General features: G+C 37.8%; 1 protein-coding gene across 1 annotated transcript in view; it reads right to left on the reverse strand.

The window, feature by feature from the left end:
• Positions 1-10,350: 10,350 nt before the first annotated feature.
• LOC149279397 (carboxypeptidase E-like) overlaps positions 10,351-22,015 on the reverse strand; it is a 42,780-nt gene continuing 31,115 nt past the window's right edge. The window contains exons 4-9 of the mRNA XM_089501240.1: positions 21,283-21,400; positions 20,064-20,246; positions 19,064-19,203; positions 15,251-15,350; positions 11,806-11,924; positions 10,351-10,449 (exon numbers count right to left, since the gene is read on the reverse strand). Coding sequence (XP_089357366.1) covers positions 10,351-10,449; positions 11,806-11,924; positions 15,251-15,350; positions 19,064-19,203; positions 20,064-20,246; positions 21,283-21,400 — 759 coding nt within the window. The remainder of the gene's footprint in view (positions 10,450-11,805; positions 11,925-15,250; positions 15,351-19,063; positions 19,204-20,063; positions 20,247-21,282; positions 21,401-22,015) is intronic.

Here is a 22,015-nt window from a genome sequence, read left to right on the forward strand (position 1 = left end):
CTTGATGATCCGATAAATGGTTGATTTAGGTGCAATCTTACTAGCAGCAATATCATTGCCCGTAAAGACCTTTTTGTACAAAGCAGTGATGACAGCATGTGTTTCCTTGCATGTAACCATGGTTAACAGAGGAAGAACAATGATTTCATGCACCAACCTCCTTTTAACCCCTTCAATCCCAGGGGTTTTTGGTACCTCAAAGCCCAGAGCAATTTTGCCATTTTTGGGGTATGTCGGTTTAGCGATGATTCTCTTTTCCTGTGAATAGTGTACCCATATAAACTATATATTGTTTTTTCAAGGAGAGATAGAGCTTTCGTTTGATACCATAGTTAGATGATTAGCTGACAATTTAGAATGAGAAATTTAGTAAAAACTAGCGAAGATTAGAAAATTAAACTAAATTTTTTTTACATTTTCCCTCTGAATCCTCACAAAATTAGGTAAAGTGATGGAAAATCCCCTCCAAGTTTATTAATTCAGGTATCCTGATTTCAGAAATACCTAATTTATATAGATTTTCCAGACTTTCCCAGCACCAGGGAGCATACTATTAGGTGTACAATTTTGTATAATTTTTATGCCTATGGCTTAACAGGTTTGGGGGTTGTGAACGGGGGCAGGAGGGTTATACTGGCTAGATGTTATGCTAGGGCAATGGGAAGTAAGGTTTTTTAATAATTTTTTTATATATTTTTTTCTAATTTTTTTTTTATTTACATTTTTTCTAATTTTTTTTTATTTTTTATATATTATTTTTACACAGAAATGGTTAGAGGTCCTCCTAGGGACCTCCTGAACATGCCAGTGATGTCACAATGAAATCACAGCTCACATTATAATTTTTTTTGTATTATATATATTATTATTTTAATGATTTATTTAATATTATATTTTAAATGAATTAACTTTCGGGCACTTTCAACCGTAACAGCTTACCGGCTTTCATGCCGGAAGCTGTTACGGGAGATCGGGCAGCAGAAAGCTGGTTAAAGCTGGTTAAAGGTTAAAGCTTCCAGTCTGTTATTCTAACTCAATCAGCATAACAGAGTGATCTCCAGCCTTGTCCACATCTATACCTGTGTTAACTAGATAATAATAGTGACATGATGTCCACTGGTCATTTTGGGGCAGGGCTGAAATGCAGTGGAAATGTTGTTTTGGGATTAAGTTAATTTTCATGGCAAAGAGGGACTTTGCAATTGATTGCAATTCATCTGATCACTCTTCATAACCTTCTGGAGTAACATAAATTGCCATCATCTAAACTAAGGCAGCAGACTTTGTGAAAATTAATATTTGTGTTATTTCTCAAAACTTTTGGTATATTGTTGAACATGATTATGTGGTGAGAATATTAATCAGCTCCAAAAGTAGCCCACAGGTGAGTCCTCTACTTCTGTTGAAACAGAACTCCAGTGCAGCCCCAATAAAAGATGAATTTTGAACTTTAATATACTCTTCAAAAGGGAAAAAAGTACTGCAGCTGCACCTCCTGTAAACAAGTTGAGCTGTGGAGACACAGAGAAGGTATGGAGACATTGAGAGAGAGTGAGAAGGAGTATGATAGAGTGTGGGTGACAATGAGTTGCAATTCAATTATTACATAAAAAGAAAAAAAACCTTCTGCTGCAGTCCCAGTAAACCAATAAAACTAACTTTAGTTGTACAGCTTCCTCAAATCATCACATCACAGTAAATTTTCTGCACTAAGATACTTGACACAAGTGTGCTAGATAGCTAGATGAACTTCAATGTTAGCTCAATCTAACACTCATCAGCCATCAATCTGTGGCTGGTAATGAAATGTCAAAAATCAGCACACTTATATATCTAATGCTTGTCCATTCTCTTTGTAAATGCCAGAGTAAAAAATTAAGGGAAAAAACCCCCACAGGCTGTTGGACCCATCAATCACAACCATAATATTCAATAAGACCATCGTCCCTGATTTTTTTAGCTTCCTCTATAAATCTACCCTCCTCCAGACAATACCTTCGCACTTTACCTCATGAAAGAGTGCCAAAACAGGTTTTAATGGCATCGAAATGGCATACAAATCTTAATGAAATTTCTGAGATGTTATTGTTTGTTTTCGTTTGTTTCATTGGGAACCCTTCTCATTATCGGGGATTCTTATAAACGCATGAAAGTGGTGAATTTCTTTTTTTTAAAAAGTGTGCAAATTCAAATGCACAAGTCTAGAATTGCATTGAAAAAAATTTGATTTTATCTCAAATTTTTCTAATAAACGACCTATTTTGGATGGCTTTTCCTGCTCATACCGAGCTAATCCTTTGGGAAAGGTTTTGCTTGAACAATGAAATCCCTTCCTTCATTGACTTGAATTAACCGGAGTATCAGGCTGGACTGACTGAACTATTCTATTGTTTACCACAGGAAGTATTATAAGGATATTTGTGTGGTAGAATTAGATTAATACAAACGTCTAATATATGGTTGTCTGAAAACATTATTTTATACTACTTATTTTGTCTATTCTAGTATTACATTTTTTGGTAGAAGTTACCCTTTAAAGTCTATGGTGAAATTGACCTGATTAGCATAAGCATCATTTAAAACCATTAACTCAGTGTGGCACTGCTTACAGTGTGAAACAAATTTCTCTTCAGCTACACACTACATTACTGTAAAAATGTTACCATTTACCATTTAAGGTAATTAAACCCCTTCAGTCCCCTATGAACGTACCGGTACGTCATGACCTTCATTTGACAGCCTGGACTCCCCCCCTGTCAGCAGAAGCCGACATCACTGGCTTTCTGTTTCCCGATTGCCTGTAACAGCTGCAGGCACGAGCGCCGGAAAACTGTTACTGTTTTAAATGCCCGATCATGCGATCGGGCATTCCCTTCCAGGTCACATCACTGCTGATGTCATCGGAGGACAGGATATCCCCTGCAGGGTCTGTCTAGACCCTGATGGGATATTGGATCGATTCGATGAGGCACTGATCACAGACACTGTGATCTCTATGCAAGTCTATGGAGACTTGCATGGAGATCACAGTGGAGCGCAGGGAGGAGAGTGAGAAACCATGTTTCTTATTCTTCTCACATGCTGAAACACAAATTAACACAAAAAAAGAAAAAAGTGTTTTTTTTCCAACAATACAAAATCACTAATATACAATAAATAATAATAAGTGAGCATCACTGGCATTAATAACATGTTCAAGAGGTCCCTAAGAGGACCTCTAACACAATGCACTGATAACAGTGCATTTTTTTAAAAATAAATACAAAAAATACAAAAACTAAAATAAAAAAAATATAAAAAAGATAACAATTTTCTGCCGTAACACATACGTAATGCAAAAAAATCTAAGAAAAAAGCGCAGGAAATAATTTCTGTGGCCAAATAGCTGCATGAAAAATGCCCAAATACCCCTGATACAATAGTCTGGGTTGTCTGCTTTACAGAAATATATACTTTTGTGGGTATTTTTTGTTGTTTTGTTTAAAATGAGAGTTGCAATCCCATCATACCTAATGTAGAAATTCTTCAGTTTTGTAAAGAATAATGTACACCTTATAGTATGTTCCTTATAAGTGCTGGGAAAGTATGCAAAATCTATATATATGAGGTATTTCTGAAATCAGGACACTTGAATTGATAAACTTAGAGGGGATTTTTCATCACTTTACCTAATTTTGTGAGGATTCAGAGGGAAAAATATATTAAAACATTAGGGTTTTTTTTCTAATTTTCGCTAGTTTTTACTAAATTTCTCATCCTAAATTTTCAGCTAATCATCTAACTATGGTATCAAAAGAAAGCCCTCGCTCCCCTTGAAAAAACAATATATAGTTTACACGGGTACAATATTTGCAGGAAAGGAGAATAATCACTGAACAGACATACCGCAAAAATGGCAAAATTGATCCGGGACTTGAGGTACCAAAAAGCCCTGGGACTGGAGGGGTTAAACAAATTCTGTTTACATATGTTTGTATGCAGGAGTGCATACATTGTATATAGTGTAGGAGACATTGGTTTCCTTAACAGTCCAGCCGAAATTACTAGTATCCATTAGTTTATAGAAAAAAGGCTTTACTGTGGAGGTGTCCCACCCTTTTCCATTTCAATGAACCGTAAACCTTATTTCAGAATCGAGGCAATATCCAAGTCTTTGACCCTTAAAAAAGAAGAAAAAAGGATAGTAAAAAACTGGGAGGGGGAATTGTGGTTGGAATTGATTACAGCTGGAAGAATGTAGCATCACATATATTTTCCGTTCAGTAAATATAAAGATTCATTGCTCCTTCAGGGTTATATTGACCTTGGCGTCTTCTTCCTTTTCACCTCAAAAGAACTCAATATCTGGCATTTGTTATGTGAGCTGTTAATGGCTTTTTAGAAGTCAATAAAGTTCTTGTTTTAGAATGTCTGATGCTGCAGATCTTAAAATCAAAGATGTTAATTGGGTAATCTACAGCAGGATGAAAGGAAATAAACCACGGGGGTTAATTAACAGGTTAAATGGAGCTGAGGTAACATTGTAAACAATACTTGGCTGACTATTAATAGTGTAACAATTCATGAAATTACAAGGGAATTGCCAATGTATAATAGCAAAAGGGCATCACTAGTGTGAAGAAGGTGAGGTTTGTGAATGATTGGTTAAAGCACTTACATATATGGATGAGGACTTTCTAAAGGAAAGCCTGTAAGGGTGTCTACCGTAATCTGCTCGATCTCTCATGTAACAATTTTCACAAATGTTTGTGAAATGAAAGTGGAGGTTGTTGTTCTTCCAATAATTGGACCAAAGTCTGTAGGACATCATAGCCCTTTGTATGTAGCCCCAATTATTTAGCCCTTTGTTGTTTTGTTTGTTCGAAATATGTAGTAATGCAAATTTTCTAGCGAATAAATACATATCCTTAATCCAGGAACATTTATCCAAACAGGGGTTAGGTACAAAGGACAATCCCTTTGACAATAATGATACCTGATTGTCCAAAATTAGTTTGGGTGTGGGGGCCGGGTGACTCTGCCTTCCCTCAGGCATCTTTTTGTGGAAGTTTCTACTTGTGGTGTCTGGTCTAAAAAAGAAACAGTTTGGATTCTGAGGAAGCCATGGAGTTTTCAATTTTCATCTGAAATAGTGCAAGAATGTAAAATTTGTAAAAGGCTTGTGCCAGTAGCTTGTCCCAGGCTCTCGGTCACTACACAAAGGCATTGACATTATTTTTTGTTCTTATTGATTAGTAGCTGTCTTTTACCATTGGCAGAAAAGTAATAATTATGCACTAGAGCATTGTTGCTGCAAAGGTATAATCAATGGTATAATCCATCCTGTTTGAACAATTATATATTGGATTCATGGTTCAAGTGCCTACCTTTCATTGATTACTTAAAAAGCAATTTGCTGCACAAAGAGCTGGGTGATATACACTCACTGGCCACTTTATTAGGTACACCTTGCTAGTACCGGGTTGGACCCCCATTTGCCTTCATTCTTTGTGGCATACTTTCTACAAGGTACTGGAAACACTCATCAGAGATTTTGGTCCATATGGACATGATGGCATCACACAGGTGCTGCAGATTTGTCGGCTTCACATTCATGATGTGAATCTCCCATTCCACCACACCCCAAAGGTGCTCTATTGGATTGAGATCTGGTGACTGTGGAGGCCATTGGAGTACAGTGAACTGTCATGTTCAAGAAACCAGTTTGAGATGATGTGAGCTTTGTGACATGGTGCATTACCCTGCTGAAAGTAGCCATCAGTAGATGGGTACACCGGTCATAAAGGGATGGACATAGTCAGCAACAATACTAATTTAGGCTGTGGTGTTTAAATGATGCTCAATTGGTACTAAGGGGCCCAAAGTGTGCCAAGAATTCCCCCCACACACACTTAAATCCCCTTTCTTGCCCATTCTGATGCTCGGTTTGAACTTCAGCAAGGTCGTGACCACGTCCACACGCCTTAATGCATTGAGTTGCTGCCGTGTGATTGGCTGATAAGCTATTTGTGTTAACAAGCAATTGAACAGGTATACCTAATAAAGTGGCCAGTAAGTGTATATTCCAGGAGATGGGGTCCTAATCTTGAAGGAAATAGAAAATAATAATAATAATATCTGTATTTTATCTTTAAACAAAGTACAGGTTTAAAGTAGTAAAAGAAAAAAAATGGTGTTTAAAGAAATACATGATAAACAGATTTCTATGGAAACCGATACAAACTTGTGAGTGTTGCAGTATTGTTTTTCCGCATTCAGTATGCCACTAAAAATATGCCAAGAGCTAGTCAAAATATTCCCAAATTAAATGGGATCCCCATTTTGGATTCATACTTAATGTTGTACCACTTCTCTGGAATTTCCTACCCCTGTCTTTCTCTTACTAATTTTAAGTGCTTACTAAAACATACCTATTCCAACTTCCCTCCTAGTACCCTCCACCAGCATCCTAAAGCAGCCACCCACCATGCCCATCAGCAAGATCTACAAAGAGTTCTCCATCTCGCTCTCACAACTCATCCACACCCGAGCAGTCCTATCCTATTGTCCCTCTTCTCCTTCTTTACCAGAATTACTTAATATGTGTTCGTCATTTTAAATTGCTGTTATTTTTGCTCTCCCCCGCTGCCGTTGTGTAAATAAATGTAATGTAACCCTGCACGTTAGCACAACCACTACATTCAAATGCATTAAGGTAGCTGTGTTGAGTTGTGATACAGTGGAGGTAAGATTGTGACAAAAAAAATTTTAGAACCACAATGCACCACAGTTAGTGGTGCAGAAATGTGACATGTTTAGCAGGTTGGTGTAATTGGATCTGATTTTTTTGTTGTAATGTATCACAAGAACAAAGTCCCGTCTTTCTGACAGAACGTAGGGTCTGTGGCATAAAACATCCCTCATGTATTTGATTCCCTTAGCGCTGGTTTGGATGCATCAGTTCTATTAAAATCAAGTAATATATATATATATATATATATATCCAGTGGCCCGGACCGACGACCGGCAGACGAGCATTCAATGCAGCCGCAAAGTTAAAAACTAAGCGGCCGCAAGCAAGATTGAATGCGGCCGTCATGCCAGTAGCGTACCTGGCGGGGGGGGGGGGGGGGCGGTCATCTGAGGGGTGCCACCATGCCTTCAGAAACTTGATGTCAAATCCCGGCGCACAACACTGAAGCCACGCCCACCGTCTTCCGCGCTCAGTACACCGGAAGGACAGAAAGAAGAAGAAGTAGAAGAAGAAGAAGAGGAGGAGGAGGAGGAAAAGTGAGAGTGAAAGAAGAAAAGGTAGGACAAGATTCAGGGAGAGTGGATTAGTAAGTGTGTGAGAGTGATGGGTGTTATGCTGAATGTAAGTGTGTGAGAGTGATGGGTGTTATGCTGAATGTTTGTGAATGAGGGTTTCAGATAGCATGGATGTGTAAGTGTTGGGGGATAGCTTGGCATAGGGAGTCCATAATCACATTCCTTTCATGCCCAGATTCCAGCATGTAGTGGCTGCCTAGGCATGATAGGAGTGTGATTGCTGTTATAAATGATTTTTTGGTCCAACTTTGGTGTGTTAACACTTTTATTGGACAGAATAATTCAATGACAGTATTAATATATATATATATATATATATATATATATATATATAATTGCAAACAGCAATCATGCTAAGTCAGCCAGCACATGCTAGAACCTGGACATGATAGGATCGTGATTGTTGTTATATATATATGTGTGTGTGTATATATATATATATATATATATATATATATATATATATATATGTTAATATTGTTATTGATTTTTTTGTCTAATTTTGGTGTTACTTTTAATAAAGTATTTTAAAGTTTTTTTGGGGTTTTTTTTCAGTTTTGGCCAAGTGAATGCTGAATTTTCAGTTTCAGTCCAGAATTTTCATTTCGGTGCATCCCTACTATATACTATGCCAGTCACTAAAGTGGTAAGCCTACACCATATCAATGTTTGGCTTAGTATATAGTGATAGGGGTTGTCAGTGTCTGGCTCAATGTATAGGCACACATTGACGGTGGTACCGCATAATCCCTAAGTATATAATGATAACAATTTTGCTGTACCCCTGTCAATGTTTGCCTAACCATAGAAACTATGCAGTTTTAAAGTGTGTGTGTGTGTGTGGGGGGGTGCCACATACAGGATCTGCCACAGGTGCCAAATACTCTAGGTACGCCCCTGCATCATGCGGCTGTCAGACCCAACGGCCATGCCTCAGCTCCTCTTCCCACGTCTTAAAAGGGGTGTGATGAAGAGCTGAGGCATGCGGTGCGCGCACGGCGGCCACTTTAATTTCATTAGGCGCTGGTGGTGTGACTGCCGCACGACGGCAGCTTTCAATGTCGCTCGCAGCCGCTTTGATGGTGCAATGGGCCAGTTGACTAGACTTGCCCCCCAGGCCTTAGGCTGCCAGCCCTCCCCTGTATATATCAAGAATCAATCGACATAGAAAACATGACATAAAACATGCACTATTTCATTCTTTATTAATTGCTGCTTGTGCTTATTGACAAAGCAAGTAATACAAGGGAGTAAAGCAATATACTGTAAATGGGTTATTGAAATGATCACCACTTGTTATAGTACAACACTATGATGGATCCAAGGCCTTGTGATATTTGAGTATAAGTAGCCTCAGATGAAATGTTATTATAGATATTGCATTAATATTTTAAAATGCATACTTTTAATTGGAAAGTAGCAAGTTCTGATTTTCAGTTCTCCTTCATCAATGCTTCCTCAAATGACAGATAATAAGAGCATATGGGATATCCTGAATTGGGATATTATGTTTCAATTGTAAATACAACAGAATTAGGTTCATGATGCACATATTTGCTTAGCTGCACTTAGTAATGCTGCAATATCTATTATTACAATACAAACACCAACACAATACACAGAACAGCAGATGGGCAATTTAAACCAGATGGTTGGTGCATTTGCTAATTTGGTTTGTGATATTAAAAAGGGCAATTCTAGTCAAAGTAATAAATCAACAGGAACATTCAAGTGGTTTCCATGGTGACTATTTCACATTAGTGAAAACAGTCGTAATAAAAGTTGCTCAGCGTTGCCTAAAACACCCAGTATGAAATCATACTAATTCATACTTAATTCAGTGGATTGACCAGAATATGCTAAGAATACCTTCAAAATATCTAGAGAGGAAGCTGTATGCCCCACCAAAAGATGACACTGATTCTGTGCCACAATGCACAGCCAAGCCGCCACATTTCCATTTATGAACCAGCTTCCTGCAAAGTCTCTTTATAGTACCTTTTGATTTTCAGTGTTGTTCAATTGTTTTGCAAATATTTTGTTTCAAAGTTTGCCTCATACAACCTGAGATCTGAGGCATAGGGTGGCTAAGTTAGTACTATTTGATGCAATCAGTTGCCTGTCCTGTACCTTCTCTGCCCCTTCCCTACTGACATGAACAACTGGGCAGCATTTTAGGATGTTAGAATGATACAAGATCCATTGCAGACCTCATCAGAACCCTAGTTGGTGATTGGAAGATAGAATTTAGTAAATCAAAGAAAATTAAAAAGTACTGTATTGGCCTAAATATAAAGAAAACAGATGAATTTGTGGACCAAAATTAGAACTTACTGTAAAAGAGATTTTCCTCTAAATACATCCAAATTTAAGGAAGAAGAATATTACGGGTTTAGAATCAGTTTAAAATCTCCGTCCTGGCATCTTTCAGCATGGCATGAACGAGACTAGAAAATTAGACCTATATTGTAATGTTAGCAGAAACTGTAAACATTAAGATGCAAATCACATTTGTTTATGAATGAAACTAAGAAAATAAGAAGCAATGGCAATACAATTCTCCCATGACAAATTTAACTGACATTGTTTCTACATATTTACTGCCAAGATATTTTTGGCAAAAGCTGTGCTTTACTATTATATAAACTACTATACACCCTACAACACATGGCTTAAACATGGAATATTGCATTTTGACTTCAATTCTGTCATTTATAATTCCTATATTAGGTATAAAATTGAAAATATTTTTGTCACAGTATTAATTGCGCCAAGTTGTTCCTACTTTCCTAGCCGGAAGCCTAACCTAACCTTTCTAGAGAATGCAGGTTTCTATCTAAACTGGTACAGAAAAAGTATACATATGCTGAATGTTCAAAATCACACATTATCCATCAACTGTAAGAATATGTGGCATATAAAAACACATTATATATATATATATATATATATGTCTTTATTTGTATACACATATTCCTACATATATAGTCCACATTATCGGAAATCAGCTCAATATATAATTAACATAAGGTTGTGCTGATCTCAAAAATTTAATGTTTGGGACATCATCTTCCACCACTCAATCAATTCTTCCTTTTCTTCCTCTTTTCTTTCCGATAAAGACTCCAGATCAAAGTCGACCTACATTAAGGAAAACAAATATTACTGAAAATATAATTGCAGTCTTTATCTATAAAGCACCATTGTACTGAGAAGTTCTGAATGCAGTAGGAAATAATTGTGTGTTTTGTCATGCCTGTGCTGCGGGTTTCGTAACTGTCCATGTTTCGCAATCAATGCTATCGACAGGTTTGTTATTATTTCATGTACTTTTCCATAAAGTAACCTCCTGGTAAACTTTTGCAAAATGGCAGAGCTTTCAGGCACATCCTCACACCCAAGGGAGAGGGTGTGTCCCGGAGAAGAGGATCTGCCAAGAAGGTCTGCCATTTTGCGGAAGGGCATCAGGTGGTCATGTCCCTGTCCAGTTGTCCACAGAGAAGCGAAAGAAGAACAATGACTTTTTGGAGCAGCAGAAAAAGACTGAAGAAATAAGTAAGAAGGCAGAAGAACAAGAAGATGCAAGATAAGCTGTGTAGCAAGGATACAGGGACATGGAAGCGGTCCACAGACAAGGTAGGGAGACATTCTGGGAGAGTGTGAGGGAACATGAATAAGAGAGTAGGCTGGTGTGTGAGAGAGAACCAAGAAAATGTAAACAAATATTTGTAAAAAAAATAAATAAATAAACCTCTCCCCTTGTTTTAAGGGATTCGTAGTAATTCACAAAATTGTCAAACTTTGTAAAAATTTCAATTTGTAGGAATCTGAATGAACAACTCTTAACAATTACTGCATTCCGTACAACTGCAAAGTGTCCATCAAACTGTCCTGTGTTTATCCTGCCCAACTAGTTGAGCTGACACTGCATAATGCATAGTTAAATTGGTGAGATTTCACTATACATAATGCAGCTATCCAGGACCTTCTTGCAGGAGAAGCTCATCTGGGTACCCAGTTCATAATAAAGACAGGGAGCCGATGTGTTCCATAGTACCATAACAAAGTTAAAAAATGTAACAGTTACACTAACCTTGAACCATTAATGTTACAGCAATCAAAGCATTTAAAAAAACACATATTTATATTGTTAAAATGTACACTATAATATAATAATGGGATTTAATACACAGATGACATTGCAATCTTCAGTTGTGCCAGAATATCACAATGAAAAATAAGAGTGCCTCCTACTGGTATGTGGTAGAAAATACAGCTGCTAAATGGCCAAATCTCCGGGTAACTCTAGAACATACACAAGAGGCATGGTCTCTAAGTAAGTTATATGAACTATAAACAGCTTTGGCGAAAATACTAATTATATATAAAATTCTTCTTTTCACTTATATGAAGTATCTAATGAACAAGGAATAGCCGGCAAATAACACTGGCAGTTACCTATTCTATATAAATATATTCACATTGCATAATCCTTACCTTTACAGCTGGGCTATAAGAGACGGCTACTTTCTTTGTCACAGCGAGATATCCAGAAGCTGAAGCGGTCACCTTATAATTTCCTGGTGCTAGCAGTCTCCAGTAATCACCATCCTTTGCTAATTATACATAAAAAACATAAAAAGTTATTCCCATCTGCTATCACATATATAAAACTTTGAAGCAAAATTACTCCAAATATTTCCAGAAGAATTTTATCTAAAAGCTTTGAAGTGTTCCCTATAATGTCCACATAGATTGTTGTTGATATTAAATGTTTAATTAAAATAAAAATGAGTTCACTTTGGTATAATATTTGCTAGTTTTAGTACATGATGTTTTACTGTAATATGTGAGTTTGCTTTTGGAAAGTGCAGTTGCAGTGGGTATTGTAAATATATGTTAACCATATTATCACTCAAATTGCCCCTTTTTAAGTGGATCAGTCACTCTTTGGGATTAAAATCCTAGGTCTCCCAACAACAACCAATAGTCCTGGTTTTCACAAGACAGTTTTCATTATTTGGTGCACTGTCCCTGGTAGTTGACCCCCCTACCACACTTTTATGTGCAATGGGGAGCATGGGCTCTTCCCTGACCCAGGAAGGTGAAAAATCAATAATCTGCAGATCCCACATGTCCCCTAGTTACCCCCCTAAATTAAAACTAGCTATAAAAAATGCTTTTTGGCTATCAAACAGGGTAGTTGGTTTTTTTGGAGATATTTGGTTTAAACAAAAGGACTGTTACCTCAAGCAAGTGGGGATTTGTGGCAAAATAGCATATATGCTTTCTGTTCTAAAATCCTTTCTTAAAATAGAATCAATTAGTTTCCCCTAAACAGGAGCTGTAAATTAACCAAAGGAAAACATACACTATATGGACAAAGGTATTGGGACACACCTCTTAATTACTGAATTCAGGTGTTTTAATCAGACACATTGCCACAGGTGTATAAAATCAAGCATCTAGCCATGCAATCTGTTTGTGGAAAAAAATGTGTGGTACTGTGATAGGGTGCCACACTTACAATTAGTCAGTTTGGGAAATATCATCCCTGCTAGATATTCCACGGTCACCTGTAAGTGGTATTATTGGAAAGTGGAAGCGTTTAGGAACAGCAGCAACAGCCACAAAGCGGCAAACCACGTAAAGTCACAGAGTGAGGCGCATGAAGCGTAAAAACCGCTTTGCTGATTCTATAGCTGAACCGTTCCAAACTTCCACTGGCATTAATATCACTACAAAAACTGTGCGTCAGGAGCTTCATGGCCAGTTTTCATGGCCGAGCAGCTGCACGCAAGCCTCAGATCACCAAGTACAATGCTGAGCGTGGGATCAAGTAGTGTAAAGCACACCGCCACTGGACTCTGGAGCAGTGGAAACGCATGCCCCCCAACTGTCCCGATTTGGGTGGGACAGTCCCGATTTTGTGTCTCGCCTATCCCTTTGTCCCGCTTTGCAGGGGCAGAGGTAGGGTGAGGCAAGAGCTCAGGTGCAGCTGTCCGATCAGCAGCTGCAGGACTAGTTGGGAGATCATGATCCCCCTCTAGTCAGCTCAACATTAGGGAGCGCGTGGTCTGTCACTTAATAGCCTGCGTGTAGTGATGAGGGAGCAGTAAAGCGAGGTCGGAAGTGACAGGCCTCGCACTCCCACCACAAGATGGAGGATGAAGAATGAAGGAAAAAGGATGGTGAAAGAGGTAAGAGATGAGTAGAAAGGGGTGTAATGGCAGTGTATATGAATGTATGTGTTTGTAAGCTTGTGTGTGTGTATGGACAGGTGTGTGTAAGAGCAGAATAGGCATTTGTAAGCTGTGTGTAAGGGAAGTGTATGTGTATATGTGTGTGTAAGCACAATGCACGTGTATATGTGTGTGTAAAGGCAGCTGTGTGTAAGGGCAGTATATGTTTATATGTGTGGGTAAGGACGGTGTATGTGTATATGTGTGTTTATGAGCAGGTGTGTGTGTGTAAGGGCAGTGTATGTGTATATGTGTGTAAGGGCAGCGTATGTGTATATGTGTATTTATGGGCAGGTGTGTGTAAAGGCAGTGTGTAAGGGTCCTGGGAGGGAGGCTAACAGCCTTTTTTTAATTAAAAAAATCTCTGCTGTTGTTGACTACTCTTTCAATGATACTCAGTCTATCATTATGGTGGACACCTGGCTTTCTGAGAATCATAGGAATTGTATTTCACAGCTAGCATCTGCAGCTTTACTGTTGATTACACTAACCATGATGCTCAGCCAGCATCATGGAAACAGTATGTCTGGCTGAGCCTCATGTGAACTGTAGTTAACAGCAAATGATATGACAGGTGTTAGTTGTGAATTTGAACTCCCACGATGCCTAGTGATGTGAACACCTGGCTGGCTGAGCATCATGGGAATTGTAATTCACAGCTAACATCTACTGTTAACTGCACTTCCCATGACGCTCAGCCAGCATCATGGAAGTAGTATGTCTGGCTAAACCTCATGGGAATTCGATGTGTTCTTTATTTTTAATATGCATGTCTGTTCTGACAAAAATGTAGCGTGTTTTAAGTAGCGATACAAGCGCGGCATTGTAAAGTGCAATATTATTGATGAGTTCGACGAGAGCGATAAAAAAAAAAAAAAAGTGTCCCTCTTTCACATTTTGAAATGTTGGGAGATATGGAAACGTGTTCTGTGGAGTGACTAATCACAATTCTCTGTTTCACAGTCTGATGGGCGATTCTGGGTTTACTTGCCTGACTGCCTACCTCCCTCAGAGATTGGACCCGATACTACCAGTGAAGGGAAAACTAAATGCTTTAGAATACCAAGATGTTTTGGACAATGTGATGCTTCAAACTTTGGAGAAGACCCTTTTCTAACACAGCATGACTGTGTCCCTATGCAAAAAGCAAGGCACATAAAGACATGGTTGGATGAGTTTGGTGTGGAAGAACTTGACTCTACTAGAGGAATGGGCAAAAATTCCCACAAAAACACTCCAAAATCTTGTGGAACGCCTACTCAGCAGAGTGGAAGCTGTTATAGCTGCAAAGGGGGGGGGGGGGCAACTACATATTAAGGTTTATGTATTTAGAATCCAATGACATAAAAGTCCCTGTTGGTGTAATGGTCAGGTGTCCCATTACACCAACAGGTATTGGTCCATATAGTGTATAATGAGGTGGACAAATTATACAAATCCTTAGTATAGGAAGAAATTAAGATGGCTACTTACGGAATATACATAACTTGAGCTTCTAATACATATATTTAATTTGTATACACATTACCTTCATAAAACACAAGATATTGTTAAATGCAATTCTTGAGCTAAATTTTTTATGGTTAAAAAATTCTTGATTTCTTTTTGAAACAGACCTGTGGTGCACCCAACCATGCTGAGGACACCAGTATGTGAATATTATGCTTATTGTCTTATGATGTTTCTGTTTGAATACTGACCAGAGGTAATGTCATGTTCTATTCCATCAACAGTTATAGAGGCATTAGCAATTGGATTGCCCTGATGGTCTTTAACAAATCCTTTTACACCACGATGGACCTGAAATGAAAATATAAAAATGACACCTTATAATTAGGAAATAATTAAATGGTACAAAGACATCTGATCAAAATTTATGTTAGGGAAAATAAGTTGCTACATTAATACCATTCAATACTATTACTATTATAATGTAAAATGAATTTTTGCCAAAACAGAAAATAATTCTGGTTTAGTCATTTGTAAGGACACTAGACACTTATTTTTTGCTAAGTGAAGGAACTCAAAGACACCTTGGGAAATTGTAGATTATTGCAGCTGTAACAGGCAGGTGATAATCTAATGAAAATAAATGTGGCAGTTTTAAGCATACTAAGTTAGCAAGAACACGTTATTTCTTGGTTCTTAGAAAACTGCTTAGATAACAACTGCAACAATAACAGCAAATAATCGGTTTGTCGGATTTCTTTGCAGTAACTGTCCTTATGCTGTTTAATCCATCTCATTGTACACCTCTGAGGAACGCGATTCTACTATATATCAATAATTAAAAACTCTATGCCTGATAGTGTCCCACACATACTTGTACTGATTTATGTGGTGTGCAATTGCCTGATCCCCTTTTGCAGAGTATGGCCACGTGTAACAGTGTAGCACGTGACTGAATGTATCTAGCAGGTTGCCATGCATACATATCATTACTGGTCACTGGCCTTAAAGTGCCAGGGTGTATTTTCACCAGCAGATCAAGGTCCACAACATTACATCATGTGTGATCAACTGTTTCCTGAATTAAAACACCTTTATAACAATCAATACATCTATAGCTTAATATGGTGTGAAGATGTGGAATGGGTGTGTGTCATGGCTGTCATATGGGAGTATACTGAGGGCTCTAGAAATCCTTAACAGTTCAGGATTCCGCTCATAAGCCCAACTAAATCAATAAGTGTTCTTCTACCAGTCCAATGTTTGTTGGATCGCGTGCATGAGAGAGGATGCTCTAGAGCAGGGGTTCTCAAACTGCGGCCCTCCAGCTGCTGCAGGACTACATCTCCCATAATGCTCCTTCAGCTAAGGGGCTGGCTGAGGAGTATGGGAGATGTAGTCCTGCAGCAGCTGGAGGGCCGCAGTTTGAGAACCCCTGCTCTAGAGGAAACAGCTGTGTCAGACACTGCATGATTATTTCTGAACAGCCATGAAGATAAAAAGGAGAGATAAATACATTACAACCAGTAGGAGAGGTAATAAAACAATGGGTTTTAACCCCTTAACGTCCATTGCCGGGTCAGGCACGTCATGCAAAACGGTCACTTAACGACCTATGACGTGCCTGACACGTCATCAGACTTAAACAAGCTTAGAAAGTGATCAATGATCACTTTCTAAGCTTAAACGGTGTTGCTGTAATGCCTCGATGTCGAGGCATTCAGCAACACCGAGATCGGCATGATGGGCCATGTCTGGCCCCTCCCCGGGGCGTCAACAGCCGCCATACATTGTATGGCGGCGGACGCCCGTTTTAAAAGCGTTTAGGAGGCGATCAACGATCACCTCCTAAACTTCAATGGTGTCGCTGGAATGCCTCGATCAGGAGGCATCCAGCGACACCAAACACTTACCTCTTGATGGACTGTGACCGCTCCGGAGAGCGGTCACAGCCGCAGCTGCACGCAGTCTTCACCATCCGCAAGATGGCGGCGGTCCGGGAAAAAAAATAATAAAGTTGAAAAAGTTCGCTAGACGGTCTCCTGACCTTCTAGAGAACTCTGGCTCCACTTGCTGGTTGAATACAGGTACTGCATTCAACCATACAAGTCAATGGAGGCCAGCTTTCTAATCACTATGTGATTAGTAAAATATTTAAAAAAAAAAGAAAAAAAGAAAAAGCTTAAAAAAAACATGGTAACACTTAAAAATTATTATGCTTTAGAGGAACTATCCAGTTCCAGCAAAATGTAAAAAAAAAGTCCAAAAAGAGTAAAATAAATAAAATAAAAAAATAAAGTTTATTATTATGAGCAAGTGCTAAAATTAGCGCTGTATCTTCCCAAAAATCCTGACGTGGAAAAATTTAAATAAAAGCATTTCAAATACCCAAGGGGTGTCTAATTTAAAAAAATGAATGGTTTGATGGGGTAAATTGGAGTGGCCGGGCTCAAAGATAGGGCATAGGCACAGACTGACCGAAATGGGGGGAAAAAAAAGCGCACTTCCAAAATGTGGCATTTTAACCTCAAACACCAGACAAACCCATACATGTGGGGTATGAATGAACTCGGGAGATGTTCCTGAACACATATTAGGGTGTTGTTTGATAGTGACGTATACCTGGAGCTATAAATTTATACCCAAAGTACAATTTGTGTGAAAAAAAATACCAAAAAAATACTAACACAAAGTGTGGCAAAGGCTGGTGGTAGAATCTGATGCATGGAAAGGGTTAAATACTACCATTTTAAGTACCTTGGGGTGTCTAGTTTTCAAAAATATATGGTTTTATGAGGTAAATTGTAGTGGCCAGGCTCAAAGATAGGGCATAGGCACAGACTGACCAAAATAGGGGAAAAAAGCGCACTTCCCAAATGTGGCCTTTTAACCCCAAACAGCAGTCAAACCCATGCATGGGTGGTATCACTGTACTCGAGAGATGTTATTGAACACATATTAGGGTGTTGTTTGATAGTGACGTATACCTGGAGCTATAAATTTATACCCAAAGTACAATTTGTGTGAAAAAAAATACCAAAAAAATACTAACACAAAGTGTGGCAAAGGCTGGTGGTAGAATCTGATGCATGGAAAGGGTTAAATACTACCATTTTAAGTACCTTGGGGTGTCTAGTTTTCAAAAATATATGGTTTTATGAGGTAAATTGTAGTGGCCAGGCTCAAAGATAGGGCATAGGCACAGACTGACCAAAATAGGGGAAAAAAGCGCACTTCCCAAATGTGGCCTTTTAACCCCAAACAGCAGTCAAACCCATGCATGGGTGGTATCACTGTACTCGAGAGATGTTATTGAACACATATTAGGGTGTTGTTTGATAGTGACGTATACCTGGAGCTATAAATGTATACCCAAAGTACAATTTGTGTAAAAAAAAATACCAAAAAAATACTAACACAAAGTGTGGCAAAGGCTGGTGGTAGAATCTTATGCATGGAAAGGGTTAAAATACTAGCATTTGAAATACCTTGGGGTGTCTAGTTTTCAAAAATATATGATTTGATGGGGTAAATTGCATTGGCCGGCTTCAAAGATACCCGAAATGGCACATAGGGGGAAGAATTACCAGATTTGGAAAAAATGGTTTTGAAATAGCAAAACGCTACCTGTACTTAATGCTCCATAACGTGCAGAAAAAAGCAAAAAAACATAAAAACATTGGGTATTTCTAAACTCAGGACAAATAGTAGAATATATTTAGTAGGTTTTTTCATTAGCTTTTTTGGATGAGTAAAAGATTTTTGGGGTAAAAGTCAGAAAATGTGGGTTTTTTTTACATTTTTCATCATATTTTATTATTTTTTTTATGGGAAATTAGATAATATGATTAAAACAATGGTATCTGAAGAAAGCCCTTCTTGTCCTGAAAAAAACAACATATAATTTGTGTGGGTTCACTAAATGAGTGAAGAGAAAATTACATCTAAACACGAACACCGCAAAAGTATTAAAACAGCCTCGGTCCCAATGGTACAATAGGTAAAACACAGCCTGGTCCTTAAGGGGTTAAACAAATGCACCATTCAGCATTGTTTTCCTTTACCTGCTGTATGTAATTCAGAAGCGAGTCTTTGTTTTGCTCCCAGTAACTCTTTAACATATCTTCAGGTGGGAATTTGTCACAGCTGAGCTCTACAGTTATTTCAAAACAGTTACTGCTCAGATAGTTAAAATCTTGCATACCTGCACAAAAGGAATATATTTATTGTAACAGTAGAGACTAGTGAACAGTTAATCATTGTAAAAAATACATTGAAATGGGCATCAAAAACCTGAACCAAATACATAGATCCATCGAAGAGACAAATGCATGTAATGGGCACTGCACTAAATCATATGCAACAGGAATGATTACATGTTCGTCAAACCATAGATGTATGACACTTACAAATCATTCTGCTTTCTTGATTTCTTAAACAGGTATCAAGAAAAGGCTTATACTTAAAGATAGCAAAATGATGGACAATAATAGATCCTAACTATCTATAAAATCCAGGTAGTGTAGGTGCAAATACAGTATGTTATGTCGATATTTTAAAAACTGCTGAAAATACTTAACAGTAGAAGTGGTTAATCTACAGTTATCTTTAATGTGTTTGTGGAGAAAGAATTCTGGTTTCCCCATGGGCACATATAATGTTCTGTACACTCCATTATGCAATTGTTATCTTAATAGGCTAATGCTTACTTTAGCACATTTGATATACTTTTGACTTCGTAAATGAGCTATTTTGACCCTTTACCTTTGGAAGGGGTTTGGATATATACTACCACCATTGACAAGTGAAGAACCCCAAAATACATGTAATATTACAAAGGCTAGATATACCTATTTGTAAAAGTAAAGATTAATCTTGTAATACTATATTGCAATATGTTGCATATATTACTGCATATATTTGCTCTTTCAAGTTAATATATTTTCTTCAAAATTTTCTACACTAACTGATATTCTTCAAAACTGATACAGTTTCTATTCGCAATATCGCAATGAAAGACCATACGAATACTACAGCTACACATGTTGCGTATGAAAAATGTACCTCCTGGGACACTGTACCAAGCTGCTCCATTTGTTGTTCCATCAACAAAACTACTGTCGTCATCATTCTTGCGGCATGGCAGCCTGTTTGGGTCTGACATGGCTGGGTTGAAGGACGAGTATGCACGTGCCAAGGACTTGAACATGGCATCATCGGGGCATGCACTGTATTCATGAACACTGCCTGCACAAAAAATAATCACAGATTTCATTAATTGAACCATCTAGTATGTAAGCAGATAGGCCATAGCAGGTCTGTGATTTTATTTTTTCCTCTGAAGGTTAAATCCTATAAAAATAATGCAGAAACTTTTAAGACGGTTCTTCTGTTTCAGTGCTTGCATTTGTGTCACGTGAATTTTAGGTATCCCTGCCCAAAAATATGTTAGACATGCATAAAGGTGCATTTAGAGCAGCACCTTTAGATATGTGTCAAGTCAAGAACACTTTTAAGGTTTTTTTAATCCTGTTTTTGGGATACATGGCCAGACTTGTGGTTTTTAGAAAGTACTACTAATATTATTTTAATTTATGCCAGTAACGAGAGAGAGTGGGAACATATGTATTTTTTAGCGTTCTTGCATTCTTAATCAGAAAACATTTTCAATCAACTGTCATTTTACTTGGAGAATGTTAAAGTAGTGTTTTGGGTTCATTAGATATTTCTTTATGGCTTATTATTTTTGAATGGCCCCTCTGATGAGCTCGATGGCTTTGCTTGACATTGATGGAAATTCATCACATGGTAAATGTTTTTTTGGTTTTTTTTTTAAACTATATTTACTGGTTGCAAAAATAAGCACAAGGTGGAACATATCTGCACCTTTTTTGACATATTCAGAATATGATTTGTTTTTCCTAACTGGACACAAATGAAATGTTAATTAGTTAAGCCAAGTTGTCAATTGTGTAGCTGAGTGTTGGAGTATTTTGTATTTACTGATAAAGCAACAGGCCTGTGTTTCATGATATATTAGCTGCAAAACTTCATTCCAAGCAAAGGTATATGGCTCATAGTGAATGGCTTTTGAAGCATTTTGTCAATAACAATATCATGAAGTGAATACAGTATAAAAATGCCAGAAATATTTCCTTTTTTCTAACATGTCTGTCATGCATATGAATTACATATATAACAAATATCACATATTTTTATTCTTGCTTGTTTGTTCTTGACTTGTGATGAATGTGGTAGGAGGCATGAAATCTGTAGAACTTACCACCACGAGTCTTGTCATATGGATAATTGGCAACAAGATCACCTCCATGGAGGTTTGCAGACAGCACAAATGGAATATCCATAATCCAGTTAATTACTGCTCTAGTCTCAGGAGCCAGCTGAAAAGAAATGAAAACACACAATTATATAACTATTAAAAATACCACAACTACCAGTGTCATGATTATAAAGGGTCATCAGTGCTAAAATCCATAAAAGTAGGTACCAAGAAAGGGTCATAATTAAGCAAATATACCTCGATTATGTATATTATAACCCCCCCCCCCCCCCCTTCTGTGTGTGTCTACCTTACATACTGCTACCTGCATAGGTATGCACAATTTAACAAAAACAAAATCAGCACTTTGTTCGGTTTGGCATATACTGGAAAATGATAACTTAAAATATAATGACATTTATTTTCCTATTTATTTTGCATAATTTGATCATGTGATGATTGCCTTAACCTTAAATACCTTTGCTTTTCCTGCAAATTGTTACAAGATCCTAGCAACTCAAAAGGACCAAAATGTAAGTTTATCAGGGCGCACAACTGGGTTATGTTTTTGGGTTGATTTATTCCCTTGAATCTTGTAGTTTAATTATACAGCTTCTTACCATAACAGAGTTAAATGGACATTACAGAGTAATCAGGGAAAATGCCTTAATACCATGTTAATTACGCCTGAGATGCGAGTACACTTCCCACACACATATGTGTATTTTGCAGAATC

This window comes from Sceloporus occidentalis, unplaced genomic scaffold (assembly GCF_023333645.1).
Source record: "Sceloporus occidentalis isolate IW3139 unplaced genomic scaffold, rSceOcc1.0.p SCAF_167, whole genome shotgun sequence".
NCBI classification, from domain to species: domain Eukaryota; kingdom Metazoa; phylum Chordata; class Lepidosauria; order Squamata; family Phrynosomatidae; genus Sceloporus; species Sceloporus occidentalis.